Source organism: Syzygium oleosum, unplaced genomic scaffold (assembly GCF_021117445.2).
Source record: "Syzygium oleosum isolate NSW1041296 unplaced genomic scaffold, Sole_v2.1 Sole_v2.03, whole genome shotgun sequence".
Classification (NCBI taxonomy): domain Eukaryota; kingdom Viridiplantae; phylum Streptophyta; class Magnoliopsida; order Myrtales; family Myrtaceae; genus Syzygium; species Syzygium oleosum.
Window position 1 is genome coordinate 9,498,625 of NW_026607487.1, and position 22,301 is coordinate 9,520,925.

General features: G+C 40.4%; 1 protein-coding gene across 1 annotated transcript; it reads left to right on the forward strand.

The window, feature by feature from the left end:
• Positions 1-18,937: 18,937 nt before the first annotated feature.
• Positions 18,938-20,639, forward strand: LOC115679031 (uncharacterized). Its single transcript, XM_030602559.2, has one exon. The coding sequence runs from the start codon at positions 19,269-19,271 to the stop codon at positions 20,247-20,249; it is 981 nt and encodes a 326-aa protein (XP_030458419.2). The 5' UTR covers positions 18,938-19,268; the 3' UTR covers positions 20,250-20,639.
• The last annotated feature ends 1,662 nt before the right edge of the window (positions 20,640-22,301 follow it).

Consider the following 22,301-nt stretch of genomic DNA (forward strand, 5'->3'; position numbering starts at 1 on the left):
GTCATTCAGATCTTCCATTATTTTTCTGGGGATATGCACTCGAGACAGCTGCGTATACACTAAATAAAAGTTCATCAAAAGTGTAGAGAAGACACCATATGAGAGGTGGACGGGAAAAGTTCCTAGTATGTCTTTTCTAAAGATTTGGGGTTGCGGCTTATGTAAAACGTTTACTTTCCGATAAGCTTGGACCCAAATCTGATAAATGCTTCTTTGTGGGATATCCTAAAGAATCGAAAGAATATTACTTTTATACCCATCAGGGAACAAAGTGTTTGTTGCTCGAAATGGTGTCCTTTTGATAAAGAGTTTCTTACTAAAGGAACCAGTGGGAGTAAAGTAAACCTCGAAGAAAGTATTGTGTCACAAGAAGGTGTTCCAGTTCATGAGGAACCTCAATTAGATCTATAAAGAGTTGTAGAGTCTACTTCAGTGGCACCTATAGTTCGTGGGTATGAAAGAACACATCGTGAGCCTATGAGATATGGTTTTCACCTGACAGAACATCGTCATCTATTATGAATAGAAAATGGCGAGCCTACGACCTATACAGAAGCTATGATGGGCCCAGACTCCGATAAATGGCTTCAGGCCATGAAATCCAAAATGGACTCAATGTATCAACTCAAAGTTTGGACTTTGATTGATCCATCCGAAGGTGTCAAACCTATAGGGTGCAAATGGGTTTTCAAGAAGAAAACTGATATGGATGGAAATGTTCACATCTATAAAGCACGGCTAGCCAGTAGCCATACTTAAGTCCATTCGGATTATCCTAGCATTTACTGCATATTATGAATATGAGATATGGCAAATGGATGTAAAGACGGCTTTCCTTAACGGAAATCTAGAGGAGGATGTGTATATGACACAACCTAAAGGCTTTACATCACCAGATAACGCTAAGAAGATATGCAAGCTTCAACGTTCTATTTATGGATTGAAGCAAGCATCACGGAGCTGGAATATTCGTTTCGATGATACTATCAAAGAGTTTGGCTTCATCAGAAACAAAGAAGAAGCTTGTGTGTACAAAAAGGTCTAGTGGGAGTGCAATTGTGTTTCTAATATTGTATGTGGATGACATACTACTCATTGGAAACGACATTCCTATGCTTCAGTCAGTTAAGACATCGCTAGGAAAATTTTTCTCCATGAAGGACATGGGAGAGGCAAACTATATCTTGGGGATCAGGATCTATAGAGATAGATCAAAGAGACTTATTGGACTGAGTCAAAGTACATATATTGACAAAGTCATAAGTTTTAATATGCAAGACTCCAAGAAAGGTTCTCTCCCGATGACACATGGCATAAGTCTTAGGAAGACTCAGTGTCCTTAACACAAGATGAGCGAGACTGCATGACTTGGATTCCTTATGCATCAGCTGTGGGATCCATCATGTATGCTATGTCGTGTACTTGTCCTGATGTTGCTTATGCTTTGAGCATGACAAGTAGATACCAGTCAGATCCAAGGGAACCTCACTGGATTGCTGTTAAAATATCCTTATGTACTTGAGAAGAACTAAGGATTTATTCATAGTCTATGGAGGTGAGGAACAAATCACTGTAAGTAGTTACACTGATACTAGTTTCCAAACCGACAAAGACGACTTACAACCGCAGTCAGGTTTTGTCTTTTGTGTGAATGGTGGAGCGGTCTGTTGGAAGAGTTCCATGCAAAATACTCTCAGAGTCTACGACGTAAACCGAGTATATGTGATATACATTTTCATTGTTCGTTAATAACATATATATTATGTTTGATTTCGATTTGATTTCAGTATATGATTGAATGCGAAATCTTTATCCCCTGAATATCAAATATCCTTAATAGATCATCAAATACGTGATTTGATCGTGAAACTCTATTAATAGAGTGAATATTCATATTCTAAATGTCCCTAGTCAATTGCCATTGTGCATTGGGAAGCAAATGGCGTTTGAGACTAGCATGTGAGTCAACCGATGATCAAGTTTCACGGGTCATGAATATAGAGATATAAAGTTGATCACATGGAATACATGTTGGAGAACATTGTATTGGACCGACCCGCTATGAGAATACTTGTAGGATTGTTATATAATGTCATCAATATTTCTCATCAGCTATAGAGTATAGTCCTTTGACCCGAGTCTACCATGGTTTACTAGACGTGGATTGGCCTGCTTTAATATTATCAAACGTCATCCGTAACAGGTGATTATAAAGGTAATGGCTGGGCATGTCATGAAACGTGCTGAGTGATGTGAGTAGACAAAGTCCTCTCATATAACGAGTATGATTTCCTGGCCTCCGTAGAGTTGAGACTGTGAAATGCATGGCCATGCTCAAGTGAGTTGAAGAGTCAACTACTTATTTTGACGATCTAAGCTGCGGTATCGGGAAAATGAGTTTAAGCTATATAAGGATGACACTTGTCCTGCCTTATGCTTAACTCGGAAATCAAGTAACAAAAGAGACTTAGTTTATATGATTGGTTCTAGTGCAAGTGGGAGATTGTTAGTGGTCCGCCCTAGGAATCAATCAAGGTTGATACTCTAATATTAGTTGTGGATTAGGTTGTGTCGGAAAACCGTTTTCACTATACTTAGGTAGTCATAATGTGTTGCTAGAGACCGCTTATGACTTGTGGGCCAAAAGAGTTTTGGGCACACTTTGCTAATGTTTAGTGAACCTACAGGGTCGCACAATAGCGAACGGACTTAATATTGTCTCTGTGCGCCTTGATCTACTTAAGAAGTAGATTTTAATTTATTCTCTATTTAAATTATCTATGCGGTCGTGCGCGTTATGAGATAACGATTAAACGTACGATTGAAGGTGGACGGTTTGGCGGGCCCAAATAGCCGGCCCACTTCTTTTAATTCCGCTAGATAATGAGGTTGTATAAATAGATAGAGAATCGTTCTTCTGTCTAGGGTTTTTCGATAGAGTATCGAAAAGCAAAAGGCGTTCAAGAAAAGGAACTTCAAGATCTTTCGCTAGCACGTGGATCGTTGGAGAATTTCGTTCGTGTGTGTGGATACCGGTAGAGGCGCAACACTTGGGGCGCTCATCCAAACACAATCGCTTCTGATTTCTCTTTGATCCGCAAAGGTACGTATCGAAATTCCTTTTCGATTTCAATATACGCATGGATCCCGTCTAGGGTTCTATATTCCGCTGCGTTGTTACCGTTAATGAACCCTACATATGTATCCGTATATGTTCTAATAGTTGAATTCTGAATTGTTATGTTTTAGAGCTCCGCTAGTTAAAACGATGACTGTCCAATAACAATTAAGTGAGGAAGTGAACTTATACATATTGATGCCAAGAAAGACGTACATTATTAATAAGACAAACCGAATATCGCATCTTAGACAAAAATTGTCCAATCGGAAATTGCTAATGCCACACATAAACATCATATTCCACTACCGTTAACCCGGTCTTTATGTCGAATTGATAGGTCCTTGCGTGAACGTAGCCTCTTGCGAACCAGAAAGCGCCGGTCCCGCCGATAACCGGCATCTCTCTAACCTTCATGGAGATGGAGTTCCTCCCAAGCACAGTCAATGTGCTGCCTTTGTGCTCTCCTTCCATGAACACCAAGTTCATGGCCATTAATAAGGCAACCTCCTCTTGCGATGCCAGCGTATAGAGACCTTGAGCCCTCCCTATGACGCCCGAGCTCAGGTCAGGCCCGATCGTCAATGCGTCGTTGATCACGGTCACCGACCCGAAGAAGGTGGACAAGTTGGACTGTGGGGGGACCACGGCAACGGCGCTTAGGTTAGGGCCGGTGAAAATGTCGTGCCAAAAGAAGTGAATGTGGGTCAGCTTCTCTGTTCTGGGCACTGTGCTTTGCGGGCTCGCCTCGAGGGTTTTGGAGTAGCCACGGCTTTTTCCGGCGGCCGCCGCGGCTAGGCAAGAGAGGAGGGAGAGAGCGAAGAGGAACCTCGACATGGTTCTGACGAGTCCAAGGGAAAGTCCTAAGAAAAAGCATGTGGTGCATGGTTAGGGGCATCGACGCTATTTATAATCCCGAACTATGTTGGGTTCACATGCCAATGGTGAACAAAACAAGAAAGTCATTATGCAATAGATTGCGTAGTGGATTGGAGACAAAGTGCAAATAATTTCGTAAGAAGTATAATGCTCGATTGTATTATTGTTGATATTTATATATTATATATTATTTTTTTGTCCTGTTTGCACATGAGATATGTGTCGAGCATGTTCCCCGGATTTGGATTTTTTTTTGACATATACGGAGATTCCTCAAAGTTAATTTGGCACGACTTGGTATATATGATGAGGAGGACAAGGACCAATTGCGCATTGGCTCCTTGTGAGTGATCGATTGGGGAATAGTTATGGACCACAATAGCCCATTGCAAAAGCATTTTTTTATTTTGGGCCATTAGTGCCTTCCCCAAGGTACAGCTAAAACCCACCACTGGGCCCTAAAATTAGATGAAATTTAATTTCCACCATAATCTAGCATTTGCTTGACCCCCCAAAAAAATAAAACGAACTCGCAGCATTTGCTAAAGGCTCAAGAGTTTCGAGAATCGACATTCCTTGTAATTAGTACGGGTTTTTTTTATCCAACGTGTTAGAGGACGACACGTGTCTCGAAGGCTTGCATAATACCCTTAGTCGCACAAACCGAACCGAACCGGAAAACCCTTTGCTCTAGGAGCTCGACGGGAAGTTTCCTGGAAACCCGTTAATTCGACGGGAACCCCTTGGTGGCATACCTCCGACGGGCAACTTGCTTGTGCCGTAACCTGACGAGTAATTCTCTTTACTTATATGGCCGAATATCAATTTGCCCGTCGGATTAACGTAATAGTGCTTTAGATCCCAAAGAACCTCCCTCTTTAAGGAATTATTCCAATTGACAAACCGGAGGTGACATAACCACTGGCCTCAAGGAAAACCCTTATCAAATCTTTATGAACAGCTCTATTCTCAACTCTGATGCACACCAGCTCAATCGCAGCAGAAGTGGCACCGCACGATGACCAATCCACCGATATCCTCCTTAGTTGAGTAAATTAACCTATAAGTACCTACGTCAAGAGTCCGAGTATAGACTTTTAAGTCACTCATTCAATTTGCGCTCCATTCAATGCTCCTCGTACGGCGACTTAAGCATCGGAGGTTTAATCCTGGTCACAAATCAGGACACCCTAACACCGTTATCTGCGTGCGCAAGTCAGACTCGAGTTTGTAGATCTTTGATACACGAGGCGAGTCAACTTGCACGTTAACATTCCCAATAGGCTTTTCTATAAGTAACATTCCTAATTGGTTTAATTTGTGGTGATGCAGCAATGGGTTAATCAGGATCCTTCGGGAGGAAGACGAATCTACAATCTCCGATCATAAAAAGTTAGGTTTATCATAGCTTTTCTACATCGATGAAGATCGTCAGACGAATCCGTTCCTAGACTTTTCGTCCTCCCGTGCCATGACGGATTTTGGGTCATCCCAAGACCAGTCTAGTTTTTCAAATTTGACATGCCATGATCTCGTAGTCACAGGTGCGCTCGTTTTATGCGTGAATCAAGAAAATTCCGATTAATAATTGAAGATATATTGATTTTTCCATCTAGAAGAAGATAATTTTCAGACGGGGATGATCTGCACGGACGGCCTTGGTTTCTAGAAGGTTGTAATAATTGCAACAAGAATATGCCAAAGTACACGGCATAAGAATCAAAGCCCCCCTCTAAATTATACATTAACCTTGACTATATAAGGAAAGAAAAACAATTTAATTCATAAAAAAGAAAAAAAGCAAAATTGTCCTCGAACGGCATGTTTCGAAGATTATCATTATTATAGTTAATATCACGAAAAACCCAAAGCCGGTACATCTGTGATAAATTTACACCAAACTATATTTTTTACCGCAAAAAATCTCAAACTGGTACAACCGTGACAAATTTACCCTAAACTAATTTTTCGACCACCAAAAGCTCTAAACTGGAAATTTTCCCTTTATTAAATTGAATTAATACAAAAAAAAATTACAAACTAGTAGACCTGAGATAAACGGAGGGTAAAATCCCAATATGGTACTGTCATGTGTCATTTAACTAAGCAATTTGATAGTAAAATTTAACGGAAATTAATGAAGGGTAAATTTGTCACAAATGTACCAATTTGGAGTTAGTCTGGAGTAAATTTGTCATAGGTGAATCAGTTTGGGATTTTTCGTGATAATAATCCTTATGATTGACCCGTCCACGTGTCAATCCTAAGTGAAAGTAATTTCCGTGGGTCCAATCTCATGGGGGGCTTTGACTTTCGAATGTTTGCTTCTCATGACACGTCAGTGTTCCTTAGCCCAGACGGACTCAAGAATATTTGGGAAAATTCTCCCGTTCCGACGTGTTTTCGGTCAACGGCGTCTCCACAATGGAATCGCGACGGTCAGATTATGCATAATCCACAGTACTAAGCCCACTGGTTTGTTTATCCGTGGGAGCCCTTTGCAATTAACTTGTAATCTCTTTCATCAACTTAATTAATTCACTAATTCTTCCCAGATCTCCAACTCCAATTGAAGTAGGTAGGCAGTAGGCACGCCCTTGATCAGGGTTTATTTAGCGGATGTTGATCTGAATTTGGTCTCTTAGTAACATCGAAACCCCAGCTAGCTTCTCCTAAACTCGGAAAATTTAGAAGCAATGAATAGTAGATATTCTAGGATCTGCAATAGAGAGATATTCGGAAGTTGCAGTTTTAACTCGGTAACTTAACTTTTTAAGGTGTCGTAATCAATGGATATCTATATCCGAGCAATACGTAAAGGAAAGCGAAGTAATATAATATAACAAGAAAAGTAGCTATCCTAGGAATAATGAAATATTAATATCCCTGATATTTAATAAAATCTCCGACACTATTCTCTACTAGGCTATTATATAGGGAAAAGTGCTGAATAAGTCCTAAACCTTTTGAGGAAAAAAAATTCAAAAAATATTAAAATATTATTAAATTTTGTCCACGTCAGCTCCGGTGACCGGCCGAGGTCCACGTCAAGAAAATCCGGCCAAAAGGACCGAATTGGCACTTTATCAAAAGGTTTAGGACTCAATTGGCACTAAAAATAGGTTTATGACTAATTTGGCACTACCCCAAAAGATTTAGGACTTATTTGGCACTTTTCACCTATTATCTAACATCGATAAAAACATCAACACGACAGATAATGTGGAAAATGCTTCATTGCATGTGCCTTAACACAGCAAAATCACAAGCCAATTTCATCATATATAATTCGAGGGTCACTTGGACCTTCATTAAAAGATTCGCATACCTAAAAAGCATCATTCTTTTCCATGATTTGGGGCTTAAGCCCGACAACATAACTTTTTAAAATCAAGATAACACCTGTTTGATCTTGCATGCTTCTTCTCTAGAGAAGCTAAAGTCTTTTAGATAGTGAGAATCATATCGGTCCCAAATATTGCCTTGTAGTTACCACTTCTGGGAGAAGTTGCATAACATACATCCTCAAAGCATTATGTGATTAATCCCAACATGCTGATCCTCGTACCTGTCTCATTCAATCATGTCTCTGCAAAAGGCGGCTCCATTCAACTTAATAGTTGGGTATGACACTAGAGAATTCAAAAGAGACACAACAAATATTATTTGATTTTTTTAATTTAGATTGGACCGTCGCGAAACAGTTAAAACGTGACCATCATGAGGACACCACATTTTTAAAAAATAGTCCGCATTGACATGTAATTAGTGGCCAGAATTTCATTTTGACCAGCTTAATGGGACAAAGGACATCACCATCGAAAACAGCGGCTGAGGACAAATGCTCCAAGGAACCTTTCACGTGAAGCTTCATCCGAAGTTCGACTCCGAGATTAAACAATTGATAAACGTGGATTTCATGGAATCTTTGCATATGTCAAAAAGCATTTGATTTGCACCAAAAGATTTTAATAATGACAAAATTACGTTTTCTTGTATAGATTTGTTTTGCCTTGGGAAAGTTGGCATCACTGGTGATCTATGGAAATCCGATGGCTTATTTTAATTATCGACGCTGACTTGATTTTTGAGCATTGAATGGTCATCACAAAATCAATTGCGTGAAGCTAATTATATCTTTAATAAATTTTCTGAAAAAAGGGAAATGGTGAATATTGGTGGCAAGTTCAGTATGGGAGTAAATTAATTTACTCCTATTTGTTTAATAAGTTTGTAGTTGTACCATAAATTTTGCTAGAAAAAAGTAGTGTAATCATATTAAACATAATTAAACCGTGGATAGGGAAAATTAAGCTGATTAGAACCCTTTTTTTATTAACTTCTTTTGTGCTAAAAAAAAGCCTATTAGCAGCTTTTTAAGCGTGATTAATTTTTTGTGTGGCCCAGCTACAATGCGTCACCCAGTACGTAAATGACATTGCGCCATGGGAGCTTTGGGAAACAAAGAAAAAAGAAAAAGAAAACCATTGCACGATCGGAGAAATATCAGTAAAAGAGTCGTTTAAGTTGTCGTATACGCAAGGGATACGAATTTCTAATGACGTGGCAATTGGGCAACTTCATTATAAGCACACACGTAAATTGATTAACTCTATATAAATAAATGAATGAAAGAGAGATGTGATAACGTCCTAATTTCCTAATTTTCTTTTCGATATTTGTTTATTAGTAATTTGGCAATATCTTATTTGGTGTCTAGGGTAACATACGCAATTTCCATACTTCATAGAGAAATCAAGGTGCTTGATATACGACATTAACTAGGTTTCGAAAATCATGCATACATAATAATAATAATAATAATAATAATATATGTCGATCTTCAATGTTTTTTAATGGGTATCAGAAATAATTCTCGCTATTTTTAGTGTAGTCTTTAAGTACTTATTAGCAAAAGTATAAACATTGTGGATTATTAATGCAGTCATAAACTTTTCAATTATATCAATTTAGTCCTAAACCTTTTAGTAATAATTTGTCCATCTAGTTAGGCCGAAAATCACTGACATGAACGCCGGTCATCCTAAATGGGCATGCCTGGCGCTGATATGGATATTTTTTAATAATATTTAGAATTTTTTATTTTTTGTTCTTTTCTTTTCTTTTCTTTTTTATTAATTTTTCCTTTTTTCTTTCTTTTTTCTTTGTTCATTGCCGGCAAGGGTGCCCTAGCCCGATACCAACGAAGCCGCGATGGCCTTGTTCAAGGCCTTTGCGGCCCTGCTAGCTCCGGGCAAGCGGCCCTCGCCAGCGATCTAAATTGATCGGATGGACTTAATCGGTACCAATGTGAAAATGTTTAAGACTATTCAAATTGAAAATGTTTAGGAATTATTTATACAAATGTAATAGATTTAGACTTTTTGATACTTTTCCCCTAACTTCATCTATAGTGTGCGGTGATTTGAAACAGAAACGTCCATCCGTACGCAAACGTTAATGTTAGTATGAATATAAAAAGGGTCCATAATTCACATTATTCAAATTAAATACGCCAGAGTCAACTTATATACATGTGATGTACTCACTTGCGAGATCCTCTCCCTCGCACTTTGCGTCACTGCGTTCTTCAGCAGAGTTTATTATAGTTTCCCCAACATATCGAATCCTATTCAAACCAAGATGCGTATGCCGATTAATTGCCGAGGGAATAGAAAAGTCGTATATAGACATTATGGATGGAAGATTTATAAAATTTTGAGAATTAATGAGTTTAAGGTATCTTCTCTCGAATTTACCATCGAGGACACATTTGGAAATCGACAATGAAAACATTGAAATGGGAATCGAAGTCCCATTTTTTTTTTCAATGCCGTTTTGAGGCAGAATGGAAAATGGAATATTGGGAATGAAAATTAACGTGTTTACCCCGCATTTCGTTACCATGGAGTAGGGGTGATCGGTTCCCAGCCTGATCCGATTTGGTTCCCGAGCAGTCTAGTGGAATCGATCATTTTAAGCACTTCATTTTGCACTGAAATTTCACATCTGAGGTAAACAAGCTTGTCAAGAACATAAGAACCATATTCCCATCTCACCATGATCAGTTTGAAATGGTATAAAAACAAAATCTTACATTACCCAAATAGATTTCCCTCGTAAATGAGTATCTTGCATGCATCACTTGTATCAGAACTACATTCTAATCAATAAACTTACTCTAATCGAACGCATAATTTGGTCAAACGCGCCCCAATGTGAGTTCAGCTAAAGAGGAGGTGTGAGCATCGTGGGCCAATTCAGAAAGATCGAAAGAGGAGAGCAAGAGGACGTGTGCATGAGAGATTTTAGATTATCAGGTTTACATCTAAAATAAATAATTAATAATCGGTCCGAGTGGTCCGGTTCTCCCCTCAGAAACGTGAAACGGATCGCCCAGATACCGGTTCCACTTTTAGGAATTGGGAACTAGACCGGCACACTCGAGAACCGAAGATCCGATCCAGGCGGTTCCCGATTCTGTTAGTTTGACTTGCTCACCCCTACCATGGAGGGAGGTGGAAATCAGTAGGGGTGAGCATGGTTCCAAGGTAAAACCTGGAACCTGAGAACTTGACCAATGAAAATCTGTAAGTTTCAGGTTCCAGGGTATACATGATAGCTTTTAGGTATCAAAAATTGGAAAACCTGTTTTGACAGGTAGGTTTCAGGTTTTAAGTAGATGAAACCTAAAACCTTAAATAAGTTTTTTGTGTTTTTCCTTGATCTATGTCTTCGCGTAATCCTACGATGTTCCATAGTGTTAGACGATGTTCCATGGCGTTATATGATGAGTGTATAATCTGAAACCACTAGTTTGAACTTTCATTTTATGATTTGTTAATGTTTCATATTCGTCGTGTGTCTAAATATAAGTTATGATTAGTAGATCGTAGCAGGAAGTGGTGATTATTAAAGATGATGATTCATTGCAATTGTTCAATTATTGTGACAAGGTAGGTTCCACATTCCATGTTCCGATGGATAAGGTTCCGAGTTCCAAAAAATGAGGAACCTATACCCGAGGGTAAGAATCAGTAAAGAACTTAGAACCGCTTACCCCTATAAATGAGTGAGAATAAACGGGAATGGAATAAAAAAAAAAGGGCAAGGACACACATGGATTATAAATTCCGCTCGGGATCTGTTAGTTTACTATATAAACAATTTTTATATGGCAAGTAGATTTACCGAAATTGCCATTGTATATAACAATTCGAAATAGTAAAATTCGAACCACGAAAAGAAGCATTCCAATTCCGATGTGTCGCCAAATGCATAAATTTCAAATTAACTCTTATCCACATTGCTTATGAATCATTTAGATCTCTTTGATTGCCTCGTTCTTACGTACAAAATGGGCTTAGGACCCGGCCTTAGAGAAGGAGAGATAAAATCTAAGGGTTCTTCAGTATTCCTTGAATCCCGATCTTGAGAATTGTTTTCTTTTTCTTTCTTAAATAAAGATGACAAAGTATATAGATGTCATTTTCTCAATTCCGATCGTTAATTTGGGGGGAAATTATCAAGCAAATCCTAAATCTATTACATTGTACTAAATCTTTTAATTTGGCTAATTTAGTCCTAAATTTTGTAATGATTTACCAATGTAGTCCATTCGGCCAAGTTTGGCTGAAAATTGATGACGTGGATACTGATCGTTCTACATGGCACGGCCGGCACTAACGTAGAAATTTTTTTTATTTTTTTTATTTTTTTTCTTTCCTTTTTTCTTTTTGCCAGTGACCAGCAATCGACCATTACCCTCGCTTGGTCGATGGCGAGTGCAGGCAAGGGGGCCTCTCAGGCCATCGCTTGTGGCTAGTGGAAATGGGAAAAACATAGAAAGAAAGGAAAAAAAGGAAAAAAATTCAAAAGAATTATTAAAAAATTATCCACGTCAGTGCCGCCCATGCCATGTAAGACGACCCGCATCCACTTCAGCAGTCTTCCAGCCAAAATTAGCTGAATAGACTACATTAACAAATCGTCAAAAGATCTAGGACTTAATTGGGCCAAATTAAAAGGTTTAAAACTGAATTGGTACAAGTACTACAAATTTAGGACTTTCCTGAGAATATTCCCGTTAATTTAGCATGGAAATGCTAATACTATAATTCTGTCGCAAGGGCGCTTCCTAAACAATCAAATAATGAGTTTAGCAAATCCAAAACGACGAGAAAAAGTCATTCTAGGTGAAATACATGTCGACACAAAACTTTAGCTTCATAAGAAAGCTAAGCAAGAAATAATTCGACAAGTGAAAGGATAGGCGAAATTTCCCAGCAATCGATCGCCACTTTACGCCAAAAGTTCCACCTTTCAATAAAATCACTTTCGCCACACAAAAGCTAACCGTCTCTTTTACACACTATTGCCTCGAGGCTCTTATGCCCATTTTTGTCTAAAGCAGATTGAAATCGCCATCGACAAAAAGTGTCGCTTTTAAGGAACGGATCTTAGCAAGTTTATAAAAGATTTCATCACGATTTTCGTCTAGACTTCGGATTATTGGGATATAAAACTTTCAGAGGGTATTCCATTTTCCTAAGAAAGACAAAGATACATAAAAAATTTGGGGTGCGAAACGTGTAGACATCAACACGTTAAAATAAGAAACACATCCGTGAAGCTCGTTTCACAGGATGGGGACAGGTCGTGGATGCCCTCATCGGAGGAAAAAATCTATTTCTCTTGTGAGGTTACCTCTTAACCATTTACGAAGGATCCAAAAAAGTCAACAGTCTCTTTTACCCACTGTTGCCTCGACGCTTCTATGTCCATTTTTGTCTAGAGCAGATTGAAGTGGACATCGACAAAAAGTGTTGCTTTTCGATGACAAAGAGAAATCCACACTGCCGTTACGAAATCACCAATTGGCAGATGCTCAATCCCACGTCGTTTTTGCCCTCGTCGCAATCACCTAGCTCCGTCTTAGTTATGCCCCTCCTCTCGGAGTTTTGGCTCGGATTAAGTCTCTAGTTGCTTTCTTTTAATTAATGTTGGGGCCAACTAAGCTATGCCCCGAGAATCAACTTTTGATTGCGACAAGGAATTTATATTACGTTTTTATATGCTTTTTTGTTAACTTAGCCCCCCATGTCGTTGTTGGCCTAGGAGGCTAGTACCGATTAATCTATTTCGTTAATCAAATTAGTGGCAACTTGATGACGAAGTAAACCAATCGAGTTGCTTCGTAGCGCTGAAAATGTTATGCGGGATGGTCCAGGGCCGTCCAAATCAATCAATTGCGTGACGTCCCGAGCATCAATTCGATGTCCTCACTAGTTTAGCTATAAGTGATTCGAACGGGTCGGTAGATTAGTTATGTAACGAGGAGGCGTGCGAGTTCTTAGAAATCATTTGGTAAGCCAATCATCCCCGACTTCATTTGATTGGAATTTTAGAGATCAAATCCTTCTTTTGGATTGGGAAATTGCATGTGGCGCTAGTTAAAGGAGGAACGAAGCGTGTGAATTTATGTATATTAGTGACAAGACAATTTCGATTTTCCCCTTGAGACGTGTCGAATATTTTCGTTTTTCCCCGATAAAAAAAGAAAGGGAAGACGGGGGCGTAAAGTGGGAGCAACTGGGCGAGGATGGCGGAACGGAAATGGTTTGGTACATCGATTTGCCTCGTTGATAAATATTTGTTGAATACATTTCATATAGGTTTTATACAAAGATGCTGATTCCTTTATATTTTTATTTGTATATTTTATATAATTCTTTTCCTATTTTTAATGTATCAAGACTTACTATTTAAAAATATTACTTGGGGGTCACTTGAGTTTTAAAATTAGGCTATAGATCATATTTTTAGTTATTCGACCAATGCGGGACGAGAAGCACGATGGGTTGCAAGATGGGAAGATTCTCTAAGTGGGCAGTGTGGGACACTTGTGTTTCCATGCGTTTCAACTTCACTTTGTATCATATTAACTAGTTTGTAGAAGTTTACCTTACTCGACTGCCCCGCCTTGCATTGAGGAACGAGGCAGTGGCGGAGCATGTCCATCCCAGCCCCGGCCCGCCCCGCCTCGTCTCGTTCCGTCCTATCCTGTCCCGTCCTATCCCCTGTCCATAGCTACATAAATAAAGAGTAAATCGATTGCTTAAATATGCATCCCATGCTTGCAATGAAGTTTTCTTGTGAACATAGGAAATGAAATGGACTATGTAAGTTCTGTCTATATCATTTGGGTATAGAGTTTGCAGACTTTTATTGGTGTTGGATGTAACTCACCCATTTGAATTTTCGCTCGCAATCTATCTTATCACTCAATGTAGCGGTTTTCAGATTTATCTTAAACAGAAAATATGTAAACACGTTGCGTGTATGCATAAAATTCGACATTTAAACAATTAGACAAAACCTATTAATTGAATTCTTTTATATGGAAAAAGAGATAAATTGAGATTTGATTTTTTTCAAAAAGGTTGCGGGATGGAAAAGAATGAAACTTTCGTATAGAAGATTCCGATTCCTTAAAAAAATAGAAGTTCTTTTTACTTTGTACTAGTTCCTTGGCACACCTATGCATACGTCCGATTCTATATGGATTTGGATGATTTTGAGCAAGAGAACATAGACATGAATTTTAAGGGCGAGGATATATGCTCATAAAAATAAGAGATATGTTAGGCGACTGTCAGATGCATTAGGCCAAATATTATAGCAAGTCGGTTTATCCATTGCACATGATTGTAATGGACTAACCAACTCCAACTGTTCCTATTTTCGTCTTCAGCTGGGCACTAGCAAACTGTCCGAAATCGCCACCCTAACGGTCCAAGAAACGACCATTCTTTCTCACGTTGTCGATTTCATGCACAAGCCATCTGTACTAAGGCACTTCCACATGCCAGAACACATCGGGTATAAAGCTTGTTAGCAAAAAAAAAAAACATCGGGTATAAAGCTTTTAGGGACATGATAACAGAAACGGAGTGTCGTGCAAGCAAAACGCTAATTATTATCGTGCAAAGAAGCAAGATCATGCGAAGCTGCTGAGAAGCTTGACTTTTGGGAAGCCACGGCACTACTCCTCCTCTCGAATGAAAATGATTTTTACGTTGTCTATTTTCTTGGGAACATGAGAACCTTGTACACGTTATCCTATGATGTTCTATCAAAAGAAGAAAAGCGCAGCCAAGCAAACAGACAAGGCAGATTCGGTTTCGTTATTTTGTGCCGATTGGAGGACATTTCGGAGGTCGTTGCATTCGTTGTCCCTTTGACACGACCAAAGCACTCAAAATTCTTCTCTTTCTTCCTTTCTCCGTACTAGATTACCCCTTGTTTTTAGCCCATAAGAAGGGTGAAGATGAGTCCGGCACGCCAATTCCAAAATGATCGACTTTAAGAATTGCGGAACCATATTATAAGTCACTCAATTCATCCGTACGTATTCGACATGGGACTTCAATTTATCTCAATGCATTGTACACTCGTGCACGTCTCTTGAGAACTTTGCCCTTCGGCAATGATAAAGGGAACACGAGAGAGGGCAATGGCTTAATCTGGAAACCCTAAATATGATCACTTCACGTTTTTTCTTGGAAGAGACAGAAACGAAGGGAAAGCCCATGGATTGAGAAAGGGGAATGATTGGTTTTCTTCGTGTTTTTGCCAATTCAATACTAAACATTTCAATTTTGCTAATTGAATCTTAAACATTTTGCCAATTGAGTTCATCCGGCCAATTTTGGTAGAATTCACTGACGTGAATGTCGGTTGTTCTACGTGGCACGACTGACGTTGACATGGACAATTTTTTAAAATACTTTTTTCAATTTTTTGTTTTTGTTTTTATTTTCTTTCCTTTCTTCTTCCTTTTGCTAATAATCGACCATGGCCGGACAGGCTGGCCTCGCCTGGGCAAGGTTGACGTTGCTTGCCACAAGCGAGCCCCGACAAGGGCTCCCCTTGCCAAATCTAGGGAGGCCGATTCTTGCCCAAGCCAGGGCGGCCTCGCCTATGGTGGTGAAGACAACCCTCGCCCAGGCGAGGCTAGCCCATTCGACCATGGCCAATCACCGACAAAAGGACGAAGAAGAAAGAAATAAAATAAAATTAGAAAAATATTAAAATATTATTAAAAATTGTCCACGTCAGTAATGACTGTGCCACGTAGGACACCCAGCATTTACATCAACGAATTCTATCCAAAACTAGCTGGATGGACTCAATTGACAAAATGTGAAAATGTTTAGGACTCAATTGATAAATTGAAAGATTTAGGATTGAATTGACAAAAGCGTAATAGATTTAGGACTTTTTAAACAATTTTCGCCACATAAATTGATTTTCCATGACACTCATGTGACTTCGTTACTTCACCAATGTGTTAAAATTGGAAATGATGGGCATTTATGTAAGTAGGCCATATAAAGCACCTAACATGATTATGATAGTCCAGTTTATAAACCTTATCCATAACCATGTTCTACTATTAATCATAAGAGTCTAGGATACCTTTTAAGTAATCATATGAGAAGAATTTTTAGTTTTTTAAGGGGATAATTACCAAAAAAAGTTATAAATCTATTGCACTTGTATCAATTCAGTTCAAAACCTTTTAATTTCGCCAATCAAGTCCTAAACATTTTGACAATTTCCCAACGTAGTCCATCCAATCAATTTTGGCCGAAAATCATTAACGTGGACGTCGGCCGGTCTACATAGCACTGCCGGTGTTGATGCGAATAATTTTTATAATTATATATATTTTTACTTTATTTTCTTTTTCTTTTTATTATTTAAATGAGGCCGGCAAGGGCTTGCGGCCCCTCGCCTAGCCCAGATTTGGCGAGGGCTGGGTTGCAACGCCCTCGCTCAGATCCAACAAGGGCCGGTGAGGGCGTCCCAACCCTCACCTGTGTTTGGTGACCCTCACTGAGGTTGCGGACTGGCGGAGGGAAATAAGAGAAAAAGAAAAAGAGGAAAAGGCAAAAAAGAGCAAAATTCAGAAAAATTACAAAAAATGTCAACGTTAGCTCCGAATGTATCACGAAGGATGACTAGTATCCACATCAACGATTTTCGACCAAAAGTGACCGATGGACTATATTGGCAAATTGTCAAAATGTTTAGGATTAAATTGGTCAAATTGAAAGATGTGGGATTGAATTGAATTCGTACAATATATTTAGGACTTTTTTTTTATTATTATTCCCTTTTTAATTAATCCCATGAAGAGAATTTTCAGTTCTTCAATACATAAAATTTTCTTATAAATGTGTTTAATTTTTTTAATGCCGTATCCTAATTTTATTAAGCGATCTTAATACCCACGTTAACGTAGACCCCATACAATATAAAAACTTATTCTCCATGAAACTAAATAGCGAGCTTCACACACACCAAAAAAAAAAAATATTTGAAGAGCACGAAATTGCAGCTGTTTACATCCTCAAACAACGATTGATTATGACTTAACCGGCGCATAAAAAACAATCCTCAATATTTTCCTAAAGATAAACCATTCTGCCTAACCAAAGTGGGAAAGACGAAATTGATAACATCCACTGGACGAGGTTAAACCATACCAAGATCCTATAATCAAATTTAGGAATTCGTTCGGCCCTTTAGAAACAGTCCTTCAATTTGCGAAACGTCGCTACTAGAAAGGCAATCGATTTTTAGAAATTTCCACATCTACTAATTCGAATTTGACGAGCAATTCTCGAATGGAACTCCTCGTATCGGCATTGATCATACAGTTCCAACTCCAAATTTTGCTTTTTTTGTACCTAAATGCTCGATCAACGCAAAGCAGAGTCAATCTGACAGGGGAAAAGAGAGCCTGCACGTACGTGCACGCACTTTAACGCATGCAATCCACATGATTTTTAGGGTTTATGTAGCTTCTGATGAGAAAAGAGAAGATTCCCACGAAAGGAGTGGGATGTGATACGTCCGCGGGCGGGAGTTGAACGGGTGAGAACGCTTGATTCACGAATTTTCCTCGATCTCTCAGCTGAATTGACCAAAGAAAAGGTCCTGAAAAGTAGTCACAGGAAATCAAAACCACTCCAAAAAGGGTGAAATTAGCCATGGTAGATTGGAACTCCCGAGTGGCAGATCAGAAACGGCTCGGTCAAACCCCAAACGCAAAATCACTAAAGAAATCACCTGATCGTGTATGTTTTTCCACGGTCATTCTGCATCAGTCTTGACGAAACAGATGCATGAGCACTACCGATCTATCTCGACAAGCATTTAATCTACAGAAACATGCAGTTGGCAAGAGGGGAACCAAGTTAGGAAACGGAACGGAAGAGGGAGAGGCCCCTTGTTCAAGAATTTGCACAGATTGGGGCTGCAATAACACAATATCATCTTATGGCCAAAAAAATAACACAAGATCATCGTGAAGGTGGGATGACAATTACTGATCCGTGACCAAAAAGATAGAAACCGCAAATGCAAGTCACGTCCTTTCAAGAGCTAACATCACGGTGAAAATCGGCAGGATAGTCATGGTCAACAAAGAGTCTCGCAGGAATGTCTGAACAGCCAACCTACTCCCTCCACAGATGATTTAAGAAAAAAGAAAATAATCGAATTCCATCTTTATAATCTTGACCAAACGGAGCTCCTGATTGGTAGATTGGTAGACTTTTCACCTGTCGCAGACACGGCCCCCAATCTATTCTTAATCAAACTTGGAGGGCTGTTTTAGTCATTCTAGAAGCCTTGTCCTTAGCTCAAATCCAATTTCTATTTTTCCTTCCTTCCCATCTTCTAATCTTTTGCCTTCTGGTCAGCTAATTAGATAAGAGGGTGTTCCATTTTATTTTTCGGGGGTCAAATTTTGCAGTTTTTTTTTTCATGGGAAGCCTCTAGACCCCTTGGCAATTTCAAACCCCAGCACGCATCTCCCCCTCTCTTAAAAAGGCCCCCTTTTGCGATTTCCCCCCCATTGCTTGTCGCTCACTCTCACGATAAAGACGACACTCTCCCCTAACCAAAATCCAAATCTCCCTTCTTCCCCCGCCCTAATTCCTTCAGGAACAAGCTCGGAGCTTTGCCCAAGAAGCTTCACAACGCAAGACTCTCTCTGCCTCTCTCTCTCCCTCTCTCTGCCCTATATCAATCCCAATCTCTCTCCCTCTCGGTCCCTTCAAGAAAGCACACACCCAAGAACCCTGAAACCATAAAGAGCTCCAAACTTTGCCTATAAACAAAAACGCACGCGCACGCGAGCCCAAGAACCAAGAGCTCAAACCTTGCCCAAGAAAATCCCATCCAACCACAAACGCATATGGGCACTTTGGTGGGTCACGTCGCACCGGGGTTCGGCTTCTTCCTCATCGGCTTGTGGCACTTGCTCAACCACATCAAGCTCCATGCCGCCCACCCCCGGTCCTACATGTCGCCGCCGTGGTTCGCCGCCTCGCGGCTCAGGTACTCGGAGCTCCTCGCGATCATGGCCGGTTGCTGCATGTCCGTGGCCATGGAGCTCTTCGTCAGCCCGATGCGCCACCAGCCGCTAGACTCGGACTGGACCATCCCCTCCAACCACCTCCACAACTTCGAGCACTCCCTTATCTCCATCTCCTTCTTCACCTACGCGGCTTCCGCAATAGTCCTCGACAAGGCCATGACCGGGCCAAACACGGCCACGGCCAAGAACGGGCTGACCCAGCTGATCGGCGCCGTCGCCTTCGCCCAGGAGCTCCTCCTCTTCCACCTCCACTCCACCGATCACATGGGCGTCGAGGGTCAGTACCACCTCCTCCTCCAAGCGGTCATCGCCGTCTCCCTAGCCACCACCCTCCTCGGCATCGCCCTCCCCAGGAGCTTCCTCGTCAGCGTCGTCCGGTCGACGAGCATCCTCTTCCAAGGGGTCTGGCTCATGATCATGGGCGTCATGCTATGGACCCCCAGCCTGATCCCCAAGGGGTGCTTCTTGAACTTGGAGGAGGGTCACGATGTGGTCCGGTGCCACTCCGATGAGGCACTTCACAGGGCCAAGTCGCTGGTCAACATCGGGTTCGGGTGGTTCTTGATCTTGATCACGGTGTTCTCGGTGGGTCTCTACTTGGCGCTCGTCAAGATTTACGGAGAGACGGTGGAGTATCGGTCCCTAACGAAGACTACAGAGCTTGACGAAGAAGAAGAAGATGATGGCGGTGAGAGCGATGACGTCGAGTCGCAGAAGAAAATCAAATTTGGGGAGCCCAAGAGCTTCATCCACGTGGGTAACTCGAAAACCTTCGCACCCATCAACATCGAAAGGTAGATATGAGCAAATAATAAGGGAAAAAATGGCAAGAAAAGGTTTAAAAAAAGAGTGAAAAGATATGTGTGCAGGGAGACGATGATGGTGATTAGGTTTCGGGGGTGTATAGATTATGTTGGTGGGGGTACCGATTACGTTTTTTCTTCTTCTTTCTTTTTTTCTTCTTCGGGATTTACAAAATTGTGGAGTTATGCTTTGTATTGAAAAAGATTTGCATAGTTTATGGGGTAAATTAAATTAAGTTCGAAAAAAAAAAAACAGTGCATGGTTTGTGGGGACAGTCGTGCTAATCCTGAGGTTCCGAATTGATGGCTCCAGCTTAGGGTTTGAATATATTGGGTCGTGTGTTTGTATAGAAAAACAGTTGATTAATATCAATTTTTCATTGTATGATTATGCATTCTTATATTCAACCACTTCTCGGCTCGTTTTTATTCAATTGTTTTACGGTGACATGGACGTGGTGGCGAAGTAAACTTTTGCCTTTTGAGTTATTAATCTCTTCATCACCCTGCAAGCTCTATCTGCAGGGGATGAACGATCCCTGCCATGCATCGCTTCTATTTCCCCTCGAGCTCTAGCGTATAATTTGGTCGGCCGGTCGCCACTTCATTCCCGTCGCCTTCCGTCTCTTTTCCACTGGCGAAACGCGGCGGTCGTGCTGATATCGGTCGCGAAATTCAGTCCCGGAATCACGAAACGTGGGCAGCACGAATGCTACTGATAAGGCGTTTGATTTCTTTATTTACCATTCAGCTGGGCGTATCCCACAAGGAACGGCGGCCATCTTGCCCCACCCCTCATCGGGGTCAAAAAAAACCCAAAAGAGAAAGAACGTTTTTGAATAGTCAGACAGCAACGTGAAGGTCCCTCTGCGCTTCGAAAGCGATCTTAGTTGGCATTAGACCATTCAATTGAGGATTAAACTATATAGTTCCCATCAGTTCTATAGCGTGCGCTCTCTAGTAATCAGCATTAGCAGTCACTGTCGTCGCCCGGAAATGACGTTGAATTAGATAAAAAAAAAAGATGCTTAGTCTTTTAATTTCTTTACTACGAGAATGATTACTTATAATTAAATGAAAAAATTCGGAAAAAAAAAAAAAGCAACGACGGATTATGGCGACGGGAGTCGGGTGAGAAAGATTAACTTGAGGCATACAACTTGTGTCTGAGAGTCCCACAAGCTCTCTCGTAGCCGCACGATTAGGATAAACGAGCGTGGTTAATTAATTTTTCCCAATTTGTTTTCCCGTAATGTGAAATGGGGACTTTAGTTAGGGATATGATTTCTGACCGACGACTTCGTGTTTCACAGAACATTGGAGACTTTATAATATAAAGTCTTCGGTCTGGTCGAGACAGGAACCGAGTCGGATTATCTTGGACTTGTTGTCAATCCTTAACAACGGTGGATTTTAGTTCGTAATCGAGCTCGTGACTGCCCGAGAATGACGCGAATATTTTGTCTCGTAGTACCATGATCTCAGACGTATTGCAATATTTCAATCCCGGCATGTGTTTAGAGCCGAACAATTCGGATCGTCTCGATTTATTCGTATCAATTCGCACATTTCCATATCAGTAGTCGATAACGTTTTGATTGGTTTTGCCGGTGCTAAAAAAGGAGTTGAAACGTGTCGAATCGAGTCGGCCACGCTCGTGTTACATGTGCATTTTAAATTTAACTTGTTCGATTTCTTTTGTGAGATGGCTCTAGTCTCTTTCTCTCGGCCGGTTATGTGTAGAATCTCCTAATTGAGGACTCTAGAAACGTCCAATTTCTGGTGATATGAGTAAGTAACCATAGGATTTTGCCTAAGTGCCGCCATCTATAACACTCTACACCTACACACGGGGGAGCGAGCACACCATGCAATAACGAGATGTTTCTAGGGACGAATCAAAGAATTCCCCAATTGATGCTAAGCACGCACTCAAGAATCCAAGATATTGCTAGTGACAACTCGTGAAGACCTGCTAAATATGGGGCATGGTTTCCATAGCTGGAGACCACATCAAGGCTCGAAAATTGACATAGAATTCAAGTTT

What these genes read in the sequence shown, in the direction of transcription:
- LOC115679031 (XM_030602559.2), top strand. Translation starts at nt 19,269, where the DNA reads ATGGGCACTTTGGTGGGTCACGTCGCACCGGGGTTCGGCTTCTTCCTC.